General features: G+C 33.5%; 1 protein-coding gene across 7 annotated transcripts in view; it reads left to right on the top strand.

Moving 5' to 3' along the window:
• The window catches only part of KANSL1L (KAT8 regulatory NSL complex subunit 1 like), a 137,989-nt gene that overhangs the window by 47,739 nt on the left and 69,724 nt on the right, over positions 1-20,526 (top strand). For 5 of the 7 annotated variants that reach the window (XM_032354660.1, XM_032354657.1, XM_032354663.1 and 2 more), the window contains one exon: positions 18,004-18,208. In XM_032354660.1, the coding sequence (XP_032210551.1) occupies positions 18,004-18,208 (205 nt within the window). The remainder of the gene's footprint in view (positions 1-18,003; positions 18,209-20,526) is intronic. The other 2 variants (XM_032354662.1, XM_032354661.1) reach the window with 2 other exon arrangements.

Here is a 20,526-nt window from a genome sequence, read left to right as displayed (position 1 = left end):
AAGCACTGTTAGAGTACAATCAGTAGGTCGTGAACATATATAATTAATGTAACTAGAAACTTGAGAATGGGAAAGAGTGTTTTCCAGGATATAAAATGTTTCTGAAAAAAGAAAAATAGTGATACCATTTGCTACAGAAGTATTGATTTTTTAACATACCTTCCATTTTGTACGTTTCATGTTCTTTAGCTCCATATTGCTCTTTTAATACATTTTAAGAAAAAAAGACCCTAGATATAGCTTGGGTACAGAAGACTGGTAGATATCATCCATAAAATTCAGCTTTAGTTTCACTTAATCATTTTGTATCTCAGCTTTTATAAGATAAAATTCTTCTCTGAATATAATTAGTAATTACCATAACCTTTAGCAATTTATCATATCAGTGAATACACACACACATATACATGGTATCCTAAATTCTTTTTTGTGAACAGCCTTGTGTTCTTTTATTTTGTTTTATTTTTCTATTTTAAAGATTCAGTTAGAATTAAAGATACTAACAGAATATATTTTTTAATTTTTTTCAAATAAAATTGTAATGTGGGCCTCTTTAACTACCATGGAAGACTAATGTAATTTGGCAATGGGGAATATTTATATTAATAATTATATGATTTATTGTTAAATTTTGTTTAATATAGCATGAAATGAAAATTTATACCATGGCAAAAGTTATGTTAAGTAGCTATCACATTCTTCATGAGATTAGTGGATATAAACTGAGTCCTAAAGTAAATACACTGTTATTTGGGTTTTAGTTCTGATTTGTTATTTTGAAAATCTAATTTTTAAAACTTCCAATGTTTCATTTGTGCTGGGTCATTTATTCACAGTCTGTCACAGAAGAAGTACTGTTGCTTTTGTTTTACTGTTTATTGATTTTATATATTCATTCCTTGTATCACTGATGATTCACTTTGAAAGCAAAGAGCCTTACATATTGTATAGGGCAACTCTGATACCTTCATTTAGGAGAACATATGCTAATTAAGAAAATAATAATTTTATAAAAGGAACTCATAAATTACAAGTTGAGCCCTTAAACACCATTAAATTGGTGTGGAAACATCGTGATTTGAATCAAGCTGATTTTAGGCAGCGTTTTGTTTACCTAACCAGGCGTTACACTGTTAAATACATATGTATTTGTGTATCTGTGTAGGTATATCATTTTAGTGTACTTGCCTATATTTTTGGTTATTCACACAGTATTTATTGCATAACTATTTTCTGTATGTCATATAGTCAAAACACTAGGTTATAAAGATGAAGACAAGTCTCCACTTTTAACTAGCCTGCAGTCTCATAGGTGAAATATAATTATTTAGAATGTATAATAATAGAGGAATTGTGTACAGTTATTTGAATATCTGATTTTATTAACTTTCATAGTTGCAAAGATACCCATAAAGATCCGTGCTTCCAAATGAAAGAGATGTTAACATTTGCCTTATTTACCTAACATGAACCTTTTTCAATTCTGTTTACTAGTAGTTCACAGGTTCTTCTTGAAATCTGCTAGTAATTGCCATCTTTCCTGATGTCAGGTATTTGTTCCTACAAATTAACTGGAAGGTTTATTTTTGAAAGTTTTAACAGGGGATTAGGAGGGAAATGAGAAAAAAAAATGTTTATAGCAGGTTTAAAACCTACTTAAATTCTTTGATAGATGAGATAAAAATTTGTTCTCCAAATTTTTGAAGTATTCTGATACGTGTTTTAATTAATTTTACTAATTTATTTATTTTTGGCAGTAATCAACATGTTTTCAGAATGCTTTTTATATAAATGAGTTCCTTTTGAAAAGCATTTATTTTCAAAAAGCATTTTCACATTTGTTTTCAAAATATATTTCTCTTGAAGAAAAGATTTCATTTTCTAGCATTGGCTAGAAAATGTAATATAGCTACCTTTCATCAAAGAGAAGGTGAGCAGGGTGCCCGGGTGGTGTAGTCAGTTCAGCATCTGATTCTTGCTTTCAGCTCCAGTCATGATCCTCAGGGTCTTGAGGTAATGAGCTCAAGCCCTGCCTCAGGCCCATTGCTGGGCATGGAGCATGCTTAAGATTTTCTTTCTCTCCTGTTCAACACCCCCCCCCAACCACCACCAAAAAAGGTGAGAAAATTTAGAATATTAGGGTTTTTGTATAAAATATTTGATTTATCTTTAAGTTGAATAATTATTTTTTAAGTGCTTTGTTACCACAAACTGTGGGATACTTCTAGTTTCATTAAAATTTTTGTAAAAATTCTCTTTATGATATATATACTATAATATACAAATCTATTTAACCAGGAACAGAGAAACTGGAATATTTTGAAGATAAGAGAGTAGTAACTTTGAAGGAAACGTAGAAAATTTTGAGGATTTGTGGTGGTTGTGTCAGGTGCTAAAGGGAGGTCTGAAAAATGTCTCTTGGTTTTGCCAGTTATAAATTGAGACTGTAGCGCAAGCAGTGTAGTGGTATGATGAAGAGGGATAGAGTGGGCTGATAAGAGAACTGGAGATAAAGTAGAGAGAAGGAGTCAAGATTACACTTTAAAAGTTGCTGACTCTAAAGGCTATAATGAAATGGATGTACAAGATCAAGAAAGAGATTTTTCTTTTTAAAATAGAAGAAATGTGAATATTAAAATGAAGGGAAAGAGCTAGAGATGGTAAATGAAATATATATCATAAAGTTATGGGGGGATTTTATATAAGGTGGAAATACACTTGTTCCTTTAGAGTGGCATGACAGAGGTTAAGATGGGTATAGATAAAGTTGTTTATAAGTGGTTGTTGGCAAATTAGGAGTGGGAAAGGAAGCTGTAGGAGTTAGATGAAGGTTTGGATAGACACTGACCAGTCAAACATTTCCTCTTCCCTTCGTTTCCCTTCCTTTTCCTCCTCCTTTTTTTTGTAACATGAAATAGCCTACCCCTGGAGAATGATGTTTTGTGGTTTCTAAGTTGTTTTCTTTTTTTATTTTTAACCTCTTAACTATATTGCAAAAAGTGCTTAATTGATATTTGTAAAACTAAGAATTTTAAAGTATTCTCTAATTGAACTTTTTATAAAATAAACAAGTACCTAATAGTGAAATTCTGTAAATTTAATAGACTATTTTACAGTACTCACATTTGAGAATATTACCATAGATTTTGAAAATTATATGGAAACACGATTTTATAGTAATAACGAAAAAGTTTTGGTTTAAAAATATCTCTACTGAAGGGAGGTGAAATTTATCTATTTATGAGCCTTTTGCTCCTGGGAGTAAAATGTTAGATAAGGCCTAATTTTATTTCTTATATCTTTGTGTTTTTCCAACATCGTTTTTATTTTTTTCTTCACATGTAATTATATATGAAGAAAACATCTTTAAGAATCAGAGGTTTTCAAGCCTAAGTGCTTAGTTAATGTTATTCAAACTTGACCCTTAACCAGAAAACACTTTCTGAAGATGTCCCATTAAGCACATAAATACTGTTCATTTTATGTATTTAAGTAAAAGTGAAGGTAGGGAAATTAGTCATTTGAGTAAGAACTTTTAAAATCCTGATAAAATGTATGTAATACAGAATTTACTGTTTTAACCATTTTTACATTCAGTGCAGTACATTCACATTGTTATGCAACAGTCACATTCACATTGTTGTGCAACAGTCACCATCATCCATCTCCAGAACTATTTCCATCTTCCTAAACTGAAACTCCATACCCATTAAACAATAAGGACCCATTCTTCTTCACATTCCTTGGCAACCACCAATCCACTTTGTGTCTCTGTGGATTTGACTACTCTAGGCATCTCCTATAACCAAAATCATACAGTATTTGTCCTTTTGTGAATGGGTTATTTCACTTAGCATAATGTCATCAAGGTTCATCCATATTATAGCATGTATCAATATTCCCTTCTGAAGATGGAATAATATTCCATTCTATGTATAGACCACATTTTGTTTAGTCATTGATCCCTGGGTGAACATAGGAATAGCTACCTTTTGGCTATTGGGAATAATGCTGCTGTGAACATGAGTATACAAATATCTATTTGAATCCTTTATTTTTCTTTTTGTTTGAGTCCTTGCTTTTAATTTTTTCGACATATGCCCAGAAGTGGAATTGCTGGATTGAATAAGAATATTTTATTGTTTATTTTGAAAGTAAGAAATTAGTGAATATTAATGATATTTCTAAGCCTAAAGCTAAGAAAAAGCAAGAAACCAGAAAAGTAAGCAAAACGTAGCATCTGTGTTTGTCTGAGGCCAAATTCTGACAAAATTGAGTAGGGTTTTAATAGCTTTGTGAGAAAAGAAAGAGAAATCAAGCCAAATCAAAAATCAAATGAAGTTTTAATAGGTTGTGAGGTTAGAAGAAGATAAAGCTGAAATAAATCAAAATATTGTCTATGGTAGGGAGATGAAATGAAATCCTCCTTCATGGATGACAGCCTTAGAATAAATGTAAATCAGAAGGAAAACTGTTTCCCTTCCCCATGTAGGGCACCATGGGGAAAGTTGCCTTGGTGCTGAGCAGAGCAGAAACAAAAGAAAACAAACCCTATCTATCTTTGAGATAGCCTGACCATGGTGGGGACTTTCACATGGATTTTCAGTTCAAATTTGCATTATTGAGTCATCCAAGGAATCCCTAGGGTAAAATGGTTTTGGAATAGGTGATACTGTAAGGTAGATGGCAGAGGCAAGTGTAGCTTCTCTCTGGAGGAAGGCATCATCTTTCTTAGCTCTAGGAAATTCTCAGAAATAGTTTCTCAAGGCAGTGATCAGCACACAGTTAAATGTAATCAGATGTATGAGAGAGTGATAAGAGTAAGAATAAAAAGATAATAGCAAAAAGAGATCACAAAGTTTTCAGATATTAGAATTATCAAACACTGATTATTTTTTTAAATGGTGCTTAATTTGATTTTAGAAATAAAAGGTAGACTGGAAAATATCTTCAGGGAAGAAACTGTAAAAGTTACATAGCACATTTGAAAAAGGTCCAAATAAAATTTCTGAAAAATACTGGCATTAAAAACTTAAGTGAGTTTGGCAACATTGACACAGTTGAAGAGAGAACATATAACACAGAAGCTAGATTAGAAGAAAAGTTCCAGATTGTAGGTAAAGAAATAAAACTATGGAAAATAAAGAAGAGTCATTTAAAATTTTGAGAACATACTGGGCAGGTCTAATATAAGACTTAACTGGAGACCTGAATGAAGCTAGAGAATGGAACAGAAGCAATATTTGAAGAGAAATTGAAAAATTACCCAGTCTGATGAGAGACACCAAATTCAGGAAGCCAGACACAGATTCTTAAGCAAGACAAATAAAAAACTCTCTAGAAACAGGAAATGGTTGGGCGGTGGGGGTGCTGGGCGGGGTGTTGGAACAAAGACAAATGGAACATCTAAAAGCAATAGCAGTGGTGGAGAAGGACGAAGACATCACCGGAACAGTTATTAACAGCTGACTTCTCAAGAGTAGTAATGAGAGCCACAGTACAGTGGAATGGTATCTTCAGTGTGTTGAAAGGAAATAACTGCCTAGAAATTCTATACCCAGAGAAAGCATCTTTAAAGTCTGTCTTTAGACAAATCAAAACTAAGGAGTAGGTCACTGGTAGACTCTAATTATAATGATAACCATAAAGGCTCTGTTTCAAGCAATGGAAAGTGAGGATGCAAGTAAGATGCAAGAAGGAACTAAGGACAAATGAAATAGTAAATAATTATATGGATATATGTAAACAAATAGTAAAACGTGTCTAGTGGGGCTACTAAAAAAAAAACCCATGGCAACAATAGCTCACATGTCAGGAGGAAGGTAAATGGTTTTAAATTGTTCTCAAGTCATTAGTTATTCAGGATACTGGTAAAAGTACTGATTGTGATTTAACTTTTTATCGTTCTATGCTAAGTATGAAGAGGAGGTCCACATGGTGGGGAGGAGGCTTCATAGGTGCCAGTAATATTCCATTTCTTGGCCTGAGTGATGATTATGGGACAGTAGAAGAGTAGAAGAAGCATTGCTTCATATTTATAAGTTAAACATCAGATAGACATTTTATGGACTTATTTATAGGTATCTTATATTTTACAATCAAAAAGTTCAGAAAAATAGGGCTCAAATTATGTGCAAAAGGGTGAATAGAAAACACAGTGGCCACTATAGGTTTGGGAAAAAAAAATGGCATTATTATCCTAAAACTCTGAGCAAAATTTGACTAGTTGCACACTGTTTAAATAATAACCATAGGATATCAAAATTTTAAGACAGGAAGAGGAATATATTTAATTTGTTGAAAGGGAAACAATTCTTACTTCAACATGTTACTTTAAAATTTAGTGATAAAGAATGACCTAGTTTTTGATATTAGAACCCTTGCCCTTTTCTTTATCTGTCAAATCTGTCTTAATCTAGGGTGTCTGTTCTTTTTCAATGAAAGTGTTCATACATGTGGGAAGCACATGAAGACTGGCTAAAGACAAGGACATACAGCTGTAGTGTAAAATGTCTCCTCTGATCTGAAAAGTACTCTTACATGTACTTGTGAATTTTGAGTTGCATACTTAGCTGAGATGTGTAAATCAGTACAAATATCAGAACTAATAATAGCAATATAATAGGAAGTTACAGAATATAGATACAGATAAAAGGTATATTCACCTTTTGAAGTAAAGGTAATGATAGGATAGGAAAGTGACAGGAAATTTGGTAATTTGCTGTGATAAAGGATATATATATTTACCTTATAGTTCTTAAAAGTCATTGTGTTGTCTAAATATTTATATTCTCTTTGCTCCAAGATTTTATCTTTTTTTTTTTTTTTTAAGATTGTATTTGTTTATTTGACAGAGATCACAAACAGGCAGGAGAGCAGGCAGAGAGAGACAGAGGGGGAAGCAGGCTCCTTGCTGAGCAGAGAGCCCAATGTGGGGCTTGATCACAGGACCCTGGGATCATGACCTGAGCTGAAGGCAGAGGCTTTAACCCCATGAGCCCCCCAGGTGCCCCAAAATTTTACCAAGTATTAACCAACATTTGGCAATTACTCAGTTTCCACTCTTACCCAATTTTTATAATCATACTTTCTTAAAAAGTACATGTTAGTTTGTTAAAATGTAGTATACCACAACACAGATCATTGAGAGTTAAGTATGTCTTAGAGTAAACATATCAGATATTGAGAGTAGTATATGATTATATGAGAAGTAAATAAGACAGTATATACAGAACTCTTATAACAATGCCTGGCATATAAGAAACAGCTAATAATGTTAACCACTGATATTTTTATGTAAGGACATACTATGTTAAAACTGTATATTTTAAGTATGTATATTAAAATTGTAGGCATTCTTATTTCTTTCATTTTATGGCATTATACTAGTTACTGATTTAGAACTGTTCTTACTTTAAAAAAAGAAAAAAGTGCTTCCAAATGGCCTGAGTTATGATGAGGATTTTAAGGGATGCCTGGGTGGCTCAGTCAGTTAAGCATCTACCATTGGCGCAGGTCATGATCCTGGGGTCCCGGGACCAAGTCCCACACTGGGCTTTCTTTTTAGTGGGGACCCTGCTTCTCCCTCCACCTGCCGCTCCCCTACTTGTGCTTTCTCTCTCTCTCTCTGGCAAATAAATAAAATCTTTATTAAAAAATGACAAGGATTGTAAGGCCTATGTAGGGCCAGCTGTTACTGAACATTCATTACATAGGTTCAGGGAATCAGAGGTACCACCTCTTTCTCCATCATATCTCTTGGGGAGATATAAAGTTGCTGTCCTGACTTTGGTCTGCCTAATTTGGTAAGGGACCCTGTAATTAAACCAATTACTTGAAAATGCAGGGTAAACACAGTATTGGGTTTTATCCTCAAATTACATAAAGTATCTCTTCACAAGACTATCTTGGGACATTTAATCCCCCCCATTGTAACTTGTATTCATTTTCAATCAATTATAGTGTTTTTTATGATTTAGTGGTTTTGAGATAACTTGTGGTTATGCATATAGCATTTACATTTTATATATTCTTTTTGTTTTAGACATTTTGTGACCTTGGGCAAGTCATTTAATCTCTTCACATCTTATTTCTTTACCTTTAAATTTACTGGGACACAAATATTTATAAAGTAGCTTCTAGTACTAATATTCTTCAATTAATGTTTATTTTTGAGGAATTCCTTTTTTTTAAACAAGTGAACAATAAAAACAGAGATTTCAAAACAGCCTAAAATGTATCTTTTTGTCACATGACTCTTGTGTTTTCCTTTGGATGTAATCATTTTATGTTAGTACAAATCAAGAGATTTAGTGAATAGAGAAAAATTACTTTATTCAACATGCCTTAGTTAACATTATAGCATAATCTAGAGGCTAGTATGAAGGAGGTATTTAAGACAGTATGAGGAATGGGGATTCTACTCAAGTGCTAGAAACTTTCATATAAACCAAGAATTGTTTAAGAAAATTTATTATATACTGCCTTTCTTGGATGATACTGAAGTTAATTAAATTTTTCTTCGATTACTCAGGCTCATGACTGGCCACATCCTCAGGGAGTATGGAGATAATAGCTGTATATCTGTAAAATAATTTACTTGATAGTAAATATCTACTGAGTAGCCTCAGTGTGCTAGATATTGGATTGGGCAGGAAGGATACATGTTGAACAAAAACACATTGGTCTTTGTACTTAAGGTATAAAGTGTGAGTGGGGAAAAAAATGACATCAACCAAATAATAATAGAAATAGATGCATAATTTTAAACCCTGATCAAGTGCTATGAAAAAACTCATTGTTAAGAATATTCCTTTGGTGGGTGCCTGGGTGGTGCAGTCAGTTAAGTGTCCGACTTTTGGTTTCAGCTCAGGTCATGATCTCAAGTCCTGATCTCAGGGTTGTGGGATCAAGTCCCACGTTGGGCTCTGCAGCTCAGAGAGTTTCAAGCCGAGTTGGCTTGAAACTCTCTCCCTTTCCCTCTGCCCCTGCCCCCCATTTTCTCTCTCAGATAAGCCTTAAATAAAAGGGGGAGTGCCGGGGTGGCTCAGCTCGTTGAACGTCTAACTTTTTGATTTCAGCTTAGGTAATAGCCTTAGTGTCATGGCATCAAGCCTTGTGAGATTGTCTCCCTCTCCTCCTCCCATGCTCATGCATATGCTCACACAATCTCCCTGTCTCTCTCAAATAAAATAAACATTAAAAAATAATAATAATAACATCCCTTTGGGCGGCGCCTTGGTGGCTCAGTCTGTTAAGCATCCAGCTCTTGATTTTGGCTCAGGTCGTGATTTCAGGGTCATGAGATTGAGCGCCATGTCAGGCTCTGCACCCGACATGGGGCCCTTCTTAAAATTCTCTCTTCCTCTTCTCTCCTGCCCATCCCTGTTTGCGAGCACTCTCTCTCTCCCAAAAAAAAAAAAAAAAAAATTACAAAATCAAAAATATCCCTTTGGAATCAGTCGAATCTGAGATCAGTCCCAACTCTGAGCCAACTTTGGTAGCATTGTATTCTTGGGCAACTTTCTAAATCCCAGTTCAGATGAAACCAAACAGTTTGCTTCCTGGATTGTTGTAAGGATCAAATAAAATAACAAGTGTGAAGAGTATTTTGTTTTGTTTTGTTTCGTTTCATTTTGTTTTAACTTGTTCATTTTCTGTCTTCCTGGATGAAAATATAAGCTCCATGACAGCAGGAACTTTTTTAGTCTGACTTATTAACTGCTCATTTCCTAGCATCTAGATCAGTGTCAATCACATTATGGGCATGAGTAGATATTGGTTGAATGAATGAAATGTCTTTTAAGATTTCTTGCAGGTAATCAGCATTCCATAAAAAAATATTTTGTACTCATTTCTCTTTTCTCCCCATAGTCAGATTGATATTTTCAGCATTGCTCTCATGGCTATCTCCTGCAGTTCTGCTTTGTCTCATCTAATTTATTGATGGACTAGAAAATCAGGTAACAAAAGCGGTAGAAATATTTGTATTATAATAAGAGACATTCTCTAGTAAAAAAGAAGTCCTCTCCTAACAGTAACAGGAGTGAACTTTTGTGTATGAACAGTGAGGTTTTTGGGTTATTTGAAAGGATTTTGTGATTTCATCCATATTCTGTATACTTGGGATTGCCAGATAAGTAATCTCATAGGTGAAGTATTACAGTTCTTCTAACAAAGGGTACTCATTCTAGCTTGATATCATATTATATCATAATTTTTGTGTATAATGAGGTTAGAAGAATTTTAAGATTTTAATATTTAAAGGTTGGCCACCTATTCTGTATATTAATTTTTAGGGGATCACATAAAGTTTATTGTTGGATATAATTTAATAAAATTTTAAGGTGATTTTTATAATATTCTAATGAACGGTTCTCTCACTATGTCTAAAGTAAATTCACCTGGTTAATTATTTTCCAGGCTACCTATTTGCCCACTTGTTATTCATTAATTCCCAACCCCCACCTCTTGTTCAATGGCAGTATCTCCCAGAAGTTAGAATTGTTTTTCTTAGCTTTATTAATCTTGGCAGCAGGGTCTAAGATGAATCACCAGGAACTAAGCAACTGACAAGATTGAGTCTTCAAACAAATGAGGCATTACTTTTTATCATCATAGAGATATTAGTTTTTAGATCTTGTACTCTAAAATAAGATAAAATGTTGTAAATGGATCCTTGCTTACCCCATGAGGTATTATCTCAGAGAAAGTGAATTTCTATTTGAAGTAATATCTAGATTTTTATTATTGTTGTTTTTTTTTTTTGCCTTAATGAGACCCAGAACATGATACAAAATTAAATTCCAATGAATCATTGCCATGCTATTTATTTTCACTAATGATAATTATCTCTCGAAGTGCAACCATTCTTTCTAATTGGATATCATAATTGAAAAACTGCAGTTAAGCTGGCAAACTAATTACATAGAAAGTAATTTTTCATCCTTATAATATCTTCAATAGTCACTTCTCAGAAGGAAACACTGTTAGCTGCATATTCTAGGCTGAAATTTTCAGTATAATTTTGGGTTCATTTGAATGACATTCATTATCTGCTGTTTTTATCTCTGGCTCTTAAATTCTTAAGCTCTTAAGTTTTTTATTTTTATGCAATCTTTACACCCAACATGGGGCTCAAATTTACAGTCCTGAGATCAAGAGTTGCATGCCCTACTGACTGAGCTAGCCAGGTGCTCTTCAAGTGATACTTTTTAAAGTATTAGGCAAAGAGACTAGGACATCAATAATGGCAATTGTATTTTTCTGAGAATTGAGACATGAAAGTTTGTCAAACATTTCTAGCTAATCTGTAGTTTGGGAGATACAATTCAGATTCTTCAATATAATCTCTGAGCTGTTTTTCTCACATATAATTTGTTCGAAAGTTTGAAATGGAGACTTTGTTTTACTAATTACTATTTTTCATTTTAAAGTAAAATTTGGAGAGAGATAAAAATAGCAGTTAGCACTGTAATAATCTTTTTTTTTTCTCTCTACCTTTTATTATATAAAACTTCGACATATAGAAAGCATAGTAAAGTGAATTAACATATTCCCAGCTTTAAGAATCTCCAAGATTTTGGGCGTACCTAGTTGGTTTAGTCTGTAGAGCATACGACTCCCAATCTTGGGAATGTGGGTTCCAGCCCCACATTGGGGGTAGAGTTTACTTAGAGAAAAAAAAAGAAGAAGATAAGAATTCCCAAGATTTTCCTAATTCATTTCAACTATTTCCCTTCCTGACACATTGTTTTCTATGGACTTTTAAAAAGCAAATTGTACTGATTGTTACTTTAACTTGTAAATACTTCTGTATATTTCTTTGAATCAGCTTTTTTTTTTTTTTTTAAACATACCCACTTTGGTATTATCATCTGCTTATTAACTTTTATATTATTAGCTATAATTTGTTGCTATCACAAAATTCTCTATTCATATTCAGGTTTCTCCAGTTGTCTCAAAATTATCTTTTTATGGGTAATAAAATACGGCTTTTTAGTCAGGATCCAAATAAAATTCATATTATTACATTTGGTAATTATGTCTCATAAGTATCTTACTCTGATACTAGTCATTACTAGTATATGATTACTCTGACACTAGTTATTACTTATTCTGATATTAGTCATTTAAAAATCTGTTGGAAGTCCCTAATACAGGGGCATCTAATTATCACAGTTGGTAGGGCATGTGACTTTTGATCTCAGGGTTATAAGTTCAAGCCCCACATCGGGTATAGAGATTACTTAAAAATCTTAAAAAAATAAGTCCCTAATACAAAAATTTTTTTAAAAGACTGATTTTCAGATGACATTTTTTGTCTAGAAAAACAGTACAAGCTCATTGTAGGAAAATTGGAAAACTCACAAAATACTAAAAAGAAAGTAGAAATCATATTGCTCAGAGTATGTTTATTTTCTATCACATTTATATATTATTTTCATAGTTGAGATATATTAGAAGCAGTTTTAGATCTTATTTTGATATATCAAAGATGTAAAGATTTATAGATATATCTTTAATTCTTACACTAAAGGGACTTGTAATTTGAGTAAGGGGTATAGTTTTTCTCCTTAATACCTAAAGTAGGGGAAATGGCCTGGTAAATGTATGGTTTTCTCTGTACCAGATAATGCCTGTTATCGTGATCCATTGGTCCTTTGAGAGAGTTGTTTTACTTTTGACATTTGGAGGACAAGTAATGCCCATAGGAGACCATTTTAGTAAGTTTATATAAGCCCTATTTTAGGTAAATTCTTTAAAATTTCTTTCAAATGGCAGAGGTTAATGCCATCCTAAATGTCATTGAGTTATCTGAGTATGGGATGCATTCATTTTTCCAAAAACTATCAAGAGAAAACAAGATAGTAAATTCATTTATTAGCAGGATGTTTGACATCAGGGACATTTGGAGAAAGTTCTTGCTATAGATTGAATTCATCAAAGAACAACTGATGAAAAGGAGAGAATTGAAATAGAGATTACTAATAATGCAAAAACAGTGATTTTTAGATGTGTAGTTTTATAGATATTTTAGTTTCCTAGGGTTGTTGTAACAAATTACCACTGAGTGGCTTAAAATAACAGGTACTTACTCTTTCACAGTTCTGTAAGCTAGAATTTAAAAATCAAGGGGTTAGGGCCGTGTTCTCAATGAAGGTTCTAGGGAAGAATCGTTTCTTGCCTGGCTTCTCCTGGTTGCTGGCAGTCTTTGGCGTTCCTTGGCTCGGAGCCCATCTCTCCAATCTCCACCTCATCTCTTTATCCACGTGGCATTATTCCCTGGACGCGTCTCTTCGTTGTCTGTCTCTTTTTATAAGGACATCAGTGAGTGGATTTAGTGTCTACTCTAATCCTCTATGACCTCATTTTACCTAATTACATTTGCAAAGACTGTATTTCCAAATACAGTCACACTGTGATGTTCTTGGTGGGTGTAACTTTTGTGAGGACACTCTTCAACCCAGGACTATGGGTTGGGTATGGGTATTTGTATGTGAATATATGGGAACTGGGGGTTAGGAGTGGAGATATAAGAATCTTTTTGAACTTTCTGTAAATTTTATTTTATTTATTTTTTTAAGTAGGCTCCATGCCCGGCTTGGAGCCGGATGGAGGCTTGAACTCACTACCCTGAGATCCAGACCTGAATTTATCAGGAGTGGAACACTTAACTGACTGAGCCACCCAGGCACCCCTCTACTCTTTAAAAAGTTTATTTAATATGAGAATGGGTAAATATGGGAGAAATATTGAAAACTACTATCCTTAAACAGTATTTTAAAATAATACATTAAAAACTTATGTTCTGTTCTTCAAAAGATTAAAATAATCTCATAAAGTCTTTTTTATGCTTTTATGGTTCTAGCATTCTGAATTTACAACCAAGCCCCAACGTTTCTTATTTACTAAAAATATTTGAGCACAGCATTATAAGGTCATTATTCTAATTATTCCTGTCCTTCTAAGAGGATAATTTGGTTTAGGCAAAAGGTTATTAAATATTTGAATAATTTACTGTGAAGAACTCTAGATTGTCTTTCACTGGGTTTGTGAAAGAAAGAAAATAAATATCAAAATTAAACTGTTTTTCCACATCCTCTACCATTAATACTGCCACTGAGATAACACCAAAAAATTAGTTAATCCATGCCCCCATATATTCATATTGTTAGATTGTTTTATTTATTAATATAAGTGTATAATGTTTGCAGGAATTGATTTTGGTAGTGATTTACAGTAGAATATCTGGTAAAAAATGAAAACTTTTGGGACTTTGGTTCCTATAGTAATCAAGAGTATAGGACTGTACTGTAAAAAAAATTCACTTGAAGTTTTCCACTCAGACTCTGTAGCAGCAAATTGAATACTTGTTATTGTCCATAAATATCTTAACTGCTAGGATTTTCTAGGATTGTAATAGAAAACCAGTTATTTCAGAAAGTCATTAAATAACTATTAGAGAATAGTGTTAATATAAAGTATGAACTCAGAAATTTTTATTTTTTTAGATAAAGCTCTCAGTTGTTTGCACGTTTTAGATTAGAAGAAATTTTTAGACTTGATTGATGCCCTTTTACAAATGAGAACATCTTATAGTTCTTATCTCCTTATTCTAAATTTACGATGGACATACTTGACTATACAATAAGATACATCATATCTTACTACCAAAAACTACCTTTTGTAAACCAGATTTAGGGATAGAGGATGAAATGCAAAGCCCTATCTCTCTCTCTCTCTATATATATATCTATATATAGATATATAAAATATTTCTAAAAGCTTTTTTGTAGTCTTTCGTTTAGAACCTCTTCTGGTTTTTAGGTTATTTAAAAGGTTCAATGTTTACTCATTCACTAAACTAATTATATAGGTATAATGTGTTTTATATAGGCACTATATAAAGCACAGAGCTGGAATGTTAAACCAGCCAATATACATATGTGTGTATTTCTCTATTCACTCAACAAATATTTATTGAGCATCTCCTGTATGTCAGGTGCAGTATCAGGAATTTCTTGATACAAGGGTGAACAAAACAGATACAGCCCCTGCACTACTTACAGTCTAGAAAGACATTAATTAACCAGATAATCATAGAGATGAATACAAAATATCACTATGAAAAATGCTTTGAAAGACAGATGAACAAGTGCTGTCAGAGCTCAAAAGGGGATTTGATCTAGTCTTTGGAAAGACGAAACAAGAGCTGAAAGACTCTAAGAAACTGACTTTTGAACTAGGAGCCACATGATTATTGGAAATTAAGTAGTTGAAGGAGGATGTGAGAAGTAAAGCAGAGATAACATATAACAGGTCTTGTACTGTAGAGAGTGTGAATTACTTGAAATGAAGGGAGGTGGTGTGGCTAGAACACAGGGAGCAGGGAGGACTGCGATGCAAGATAGTCAGGAGACTGATGGCAGGTGCCAGGCCAGTCAGGGCCTTTTAAACTTGAAGTCTTTTTCTCCAGAGTAATGGGAAGGCTTTGACAGATGGCAGTATAGGGATGGGAGGAAAGGGAATGAAAAGGTAATATTTGTTTTCCCAAAAGATTGATAATAGAAGGAAATGAAGGGGGGAAAGTGTGGATGAGAGAGACCAGTTAGAGGCTCTTGGAGTACTCCTGGACAAAAAGAGCTTGAATTAGGGGAGTGATTGTGGAAATGGAGAAAGATGTCAACCAATTTTCACTGTTCTCCTCTCCTCAATTATTTAATTCATTTTAAAGCCAAATCATGGGGTGCCTGGGTGGCTCAGGCATTAAGCGTCTGCCTTCGGCTCAGGTCATGATCCCAGGGTCCTGGGATTGAGCCCCACATCGAGCTCCCCACTCAGCTGGAAGCCTGCTTCTCCCTCTCCCACTCCACCTGCTTATGTTCCTTCTCTCGCTGTGTCTCTCTCTGTCAAATAAATAAAATCTTTAAAAAAAAAAAAAAAGAAACTTGAAAATACAACATTCAGTGAATAAATGGCACATTTTCTTTTTACCTTTAACCCAAACTGTAAGCCTCTAGCCGATTCAAAAGCTGTGTCCTGTCAGTCAATAAAGAGAAGGTGGCTCGTTTTCTTTAGGGCTAACTCTTCTGTGGGGAGGGGAATAAGGTCTCATTAACAGCTAAAGAATTACAGAGGGCAGAGTTAAACTGTGCTTCAGAGTTAACTCCTGGAATGAAAAAAGCTCTTCATTTTCTCTGGACGCTATGGAAGCAATGTCTCTTGCCTAAAGATGTTTCTAACTTGCCAAAAGAACCTCTTTTTGTACCTATCTTCTTGGATTCTAGCATCCTGACTTGACTTCTTACATCAACCACCTTCCGAAAACTGTCTTCTGCCTGACCTGACTTCTCTGCCAACCACCTACCCTACCCAGTGCCTCTTTTGATACTATCATCTGTAACTTCTGCTCATGCTTGACATGATAGCCCAACTCCCTGGCTGTTTCTCAAGAGCAGACTGTTACTTAGCACTGATACACTTATTACAGAAAATAATGTCTAGGATTTGAGATTAGACCTGTTAATTTGAGAACAGTGTTGTATTAAACCTTTCTTAGATCTTTAAAATGCTTACTAACTGGGACTTAAGACTCTTTTGAGTAGGTTTCTCTGAAGACTAAAGTTAAGATTTTAGGGCGCCTGGGTGGTTCAGTCTGTTAAGTATCTGCCTTCGACTCAGGTCATGATCCCAGGGTCCTGGGATCCAGCCAAGTCTGACTCCCTGCGCAGTGGGGAGCCTGCTTCTCCTTCTCCCTCTGCTTGAGCCCCCCAGCTTGTGCTCTCTCTCTCTCTGAAATAATAAAGTCTTAAAAAATATAAAGTTCAGATTTTAAAATGAAATAGTTATTATCACCTCTTTCCCCCTATACTGGTATGGCCAGTAGTACATACTCAAGTACTGTTGGGTGTATTATAGTCACCAAATTCTGTATTTAATTCTCTTTGGTGTTACCAACAAAAGTCATTCAGGTGCTTTTATTTCTGATTTCTTATTACTATAAAGCACTCTTAAGTTACTTTCTTTATCCATAAGCTAGGAGAATATTTTATAGCAGCCATAAATATGATTTGAAACTAATGATGCTGCTATAGAAAAACCAGATCTTATATTTACGGTTAAACACCAATTCTACTTAAGTTAAATAACTTACTTAGAATGTATGTTTATTAGCAATACAACATATGGCAGATTCACTTGTTGATATTAAAATAGTAAATTGACTAGTTTCTGTTTATATAAATAAGGTTGAAATCGGTACATTGTATGTAGTGCCTGAAAAACTTAATTATTTTATATATAGTATACAGGTATAAATGAAATGAAATTTATGTGGCACTGAGCATTAACTTCCTTCTGATATTCTGATTTTTAAAAAATATTTAAATATGTTTAAAAATTAATATGAAGAATGTTGATGACATTAATGTGCTTATTTTTGTATATAGTGTGTGTAATCTATTTCACTATTTTATAGTTGTGGCTTCTATATCATCAGAACTTTTAAAAAATTTCTAAAATATAGTAGGATTGTATCTTTGTTTCAGAATTTACTGAAATGGTATGTAGTATTTATTTCAGAGCAACTAATGATACAGTATGGGATTTTAGCCTTTTGTAAACCTATAATCGTACGTAGTTTCACCCATATGCAAGAAGAATATGATGTAAATAGTTGCAGCACCGAACAACAGGCATGAATTACTGATTTACAGTGAACATGTACATCGTACCTGTGAACTCATATGAGCATTTCTGACCGATGGGATATTTGTTTTACAGGAGGAAATAGAAGTAGAAATTATTTTTACAACTTGAATATATATAAATCCCCGTTAATACCCATTCTTCTGCCAATTGTTACCACAAAATTGGCTAAAATTAATACTCTTCTGTCATAATAGATCAAGGCAATTTACATTTAGTTTTCTTTGTCTTTTTTGTTTGTTTGTTTGTTTTGTTTTATTCTCTCTACTCCCCAATTATTTCATGGCATTTCAGTGCTTCAGAGAATTTAGATGAGCTCTCTTCCTCCAGTAGCTGGTTACTTAACCAGAAGCACAATAAGAAAAGGAGAAAAGACAGGACAAGATTGAAATCTCCGTCCTTGACTATCATGAGTACAGCTGCTCGAACAAGGCCACTTCAGAGTTTCCACAAACGAAAACTCTACCGATTGAGCCCTACTTTTTATTGGACTCCGCAGGTAAGGCTGCCTATGGGAAAATGTGAACAAAGATTCTGTCATCAATGTGTTTCACATACAAGAGGATACGGATTATACATGATTGTTTAGAATAATTACATCTAGAAACCTTTAAATATATAGTTTATAAGACATAGCTATTGACAATAATAAGTGGAATTTAATAAAATTTTTAACATGGCAGTGTATTAAAATTCTCACATCTCCATTTTTTAAAAATACCTTTTATGCTTAAACTAATTTGGAGGAAAATTACATATCATGGTGGTTTAAAATTTTGCTAGTAAGGGTAATAAGGAAATCACAAGTGTACTACGTATTTGTCCTTTGCTGAGTAAAAAAAAAAAAAAGTAAAAATCTTCATAGCTGCCAGTTATTTTGTAGGAAATGGCATCACTCTCCTTTTTAGGTTTAGTATTTGTTAATCCTGGAGAGAATGTTTTTTCCTTTGTCTGGAATATAAGCAATGCAATTTTATATATCCATGCTGATACTTTTTACAATTAAAATATACTTCATTAAAAACGTGCATTTTAGCAATGAATTCTGTTACGCTGGAAAGAAAACAAAACAAAAACATGCATATTAAAAAGCATATTTTTCATTTGTTAGCAGAATGTTAAATGTACATCTTTCAATACATACCTAAAACTGTGATAAAAGTCAAGATGAGTTACCTTTAGTTTTTGTTATATGATGTGCTTTTTAGGAAAGTTTCTTAATGGGAAGATATTTTTATTTAAAGTTTTTACATACAAAGTCATATTTTGTTTAATGATTTTTATTTAAATATGCTATACGAACTAGATAAATAATTTTTTTGAAATCGAGTTTGTAATTTCATAATTATACATAGAATTGCTTATTGAAAATGTTGAACGTATGAGTATGCCGTAATAGTCTGACTGGAAGGAATTTGCTTGAGTAATTTAGGGGATTTGTTAGATGTTACTAGAATATATTCTCTGAGATTATAAAGATTGGCCTTTATTCATCAAACAAAGGAAGAAATGATTGTGAGATTATTGTTACTAGGAGACTATATACTTTATCATATTCCACTCATTGAACTAAGCATTTTCAGTACATTATTTTGTTATTATCTCAAAATGTAACTGTGAGATGTAGTTAATTCTCCTTTAGATGCAGAAATTGAGGAGCAGAGAGATTAAGTAATTTGCCCCAGGTCACACAGCTAGTAAGCAAAATGTCTGATTCCAAACACCATGTTCTTACCCGTTGTATTGATAATGACAAAAATAAACCAAATCTTTTTTGTTTTTGAAATCCGTTTAGACAGTATATTTGGGGGTATGGGAAGGGGCCTATCTGGTTAGAGGTATTAAGAAGTGCATCCTAAAATAAGGGTTTTGAAAGATAAACAGACTTTTGAAAGGTTATGGGAGAGTTAGAGAAAGAATTTTAAGCAAATAGGAATAGAGATGAAAAAAATGGTGGAAGAACAGGTGCCCCACTCCAACTTACCCTCCAAATTGCGAGGATATTCAGTTGCCAGTTATTTACCTTTCTAAACTTAATAAATGTCCTTTCTCTCAGGAAGCCTTCCTTGACATCCTCATTATAGGATATTAATATAGCACCTTGTTATAAAAATAAGCCATTATTTTAGTGTAATCATTTATTTCTCTGTTTTCTCATTACATTGTAAATTCTTAGAGAATAGGGACTGTGTATTTCTGAACCTACAGAGCTTTGAACAGTAATTGTCCCAATAGTGTATGCTCAATAAGTAATTTTTTGATGTATGAAAGAATGTAGTGGACACAGGAAGATATTTAAAAGGTAATGGAGAGTGAGAACTTAAAAGTTCACTTTGTGAATTCACTTTGTGAAAAGGTCTATAACAGTAAGTAATATCTAATAGAATTTTCTCGTAATGTTGGAAATGTTCCATAAATAACTGTGCTGTCTAATATGGCAGTAACAAAATACATGTAGCTATTAGCACATGAAATCTGGCTAGTGCAACTGAGGGACTAAAATTCTGTTTTACTAATTTTGATTTAAATAGCTACATATGGATAATGGCTACCATACTTGATATGACCAGTCTAGATTCATACTACCCTCACAGCAGTGAGTACATAATGGCACTCATTCTTGATTTCTAATACCATTCCCAGCTGAAAGGAAACAGAGGTCTTTGGAGAAATGAGTGATCTCCAGATGTGGGGAAGAGAGGGTATAAGATGAGCTTGGAATATCTCAATGTTAACAGAAAGCAAGGAAGTGTTACTGAAAAAAAAAAAAAAGAAAAAGAAAAAAAGAAAAGATGGGGGCATGTCAAAAGAACTGAG

This window comes from Mustela erminea, chromosome 8, assembly GCF_009829155.1.
Source record: "Mustela erminea isolate mMusErm1 chromosome 8, mMusErm1.Pri, whole genome shotgun sequence".
Taxonomy (NCBI): domain Eukaryota; kingdom Metazoa; phylum Chordata; class Mammalia; order Carnivora; family Mustelidae; genus Mustela; species Mustela erminea.
The sequence above is the reverse complement of the archived record's forward strand: the minus strand, read 5'-3'. Positions and strand labels throughout refer to the sequence as shown.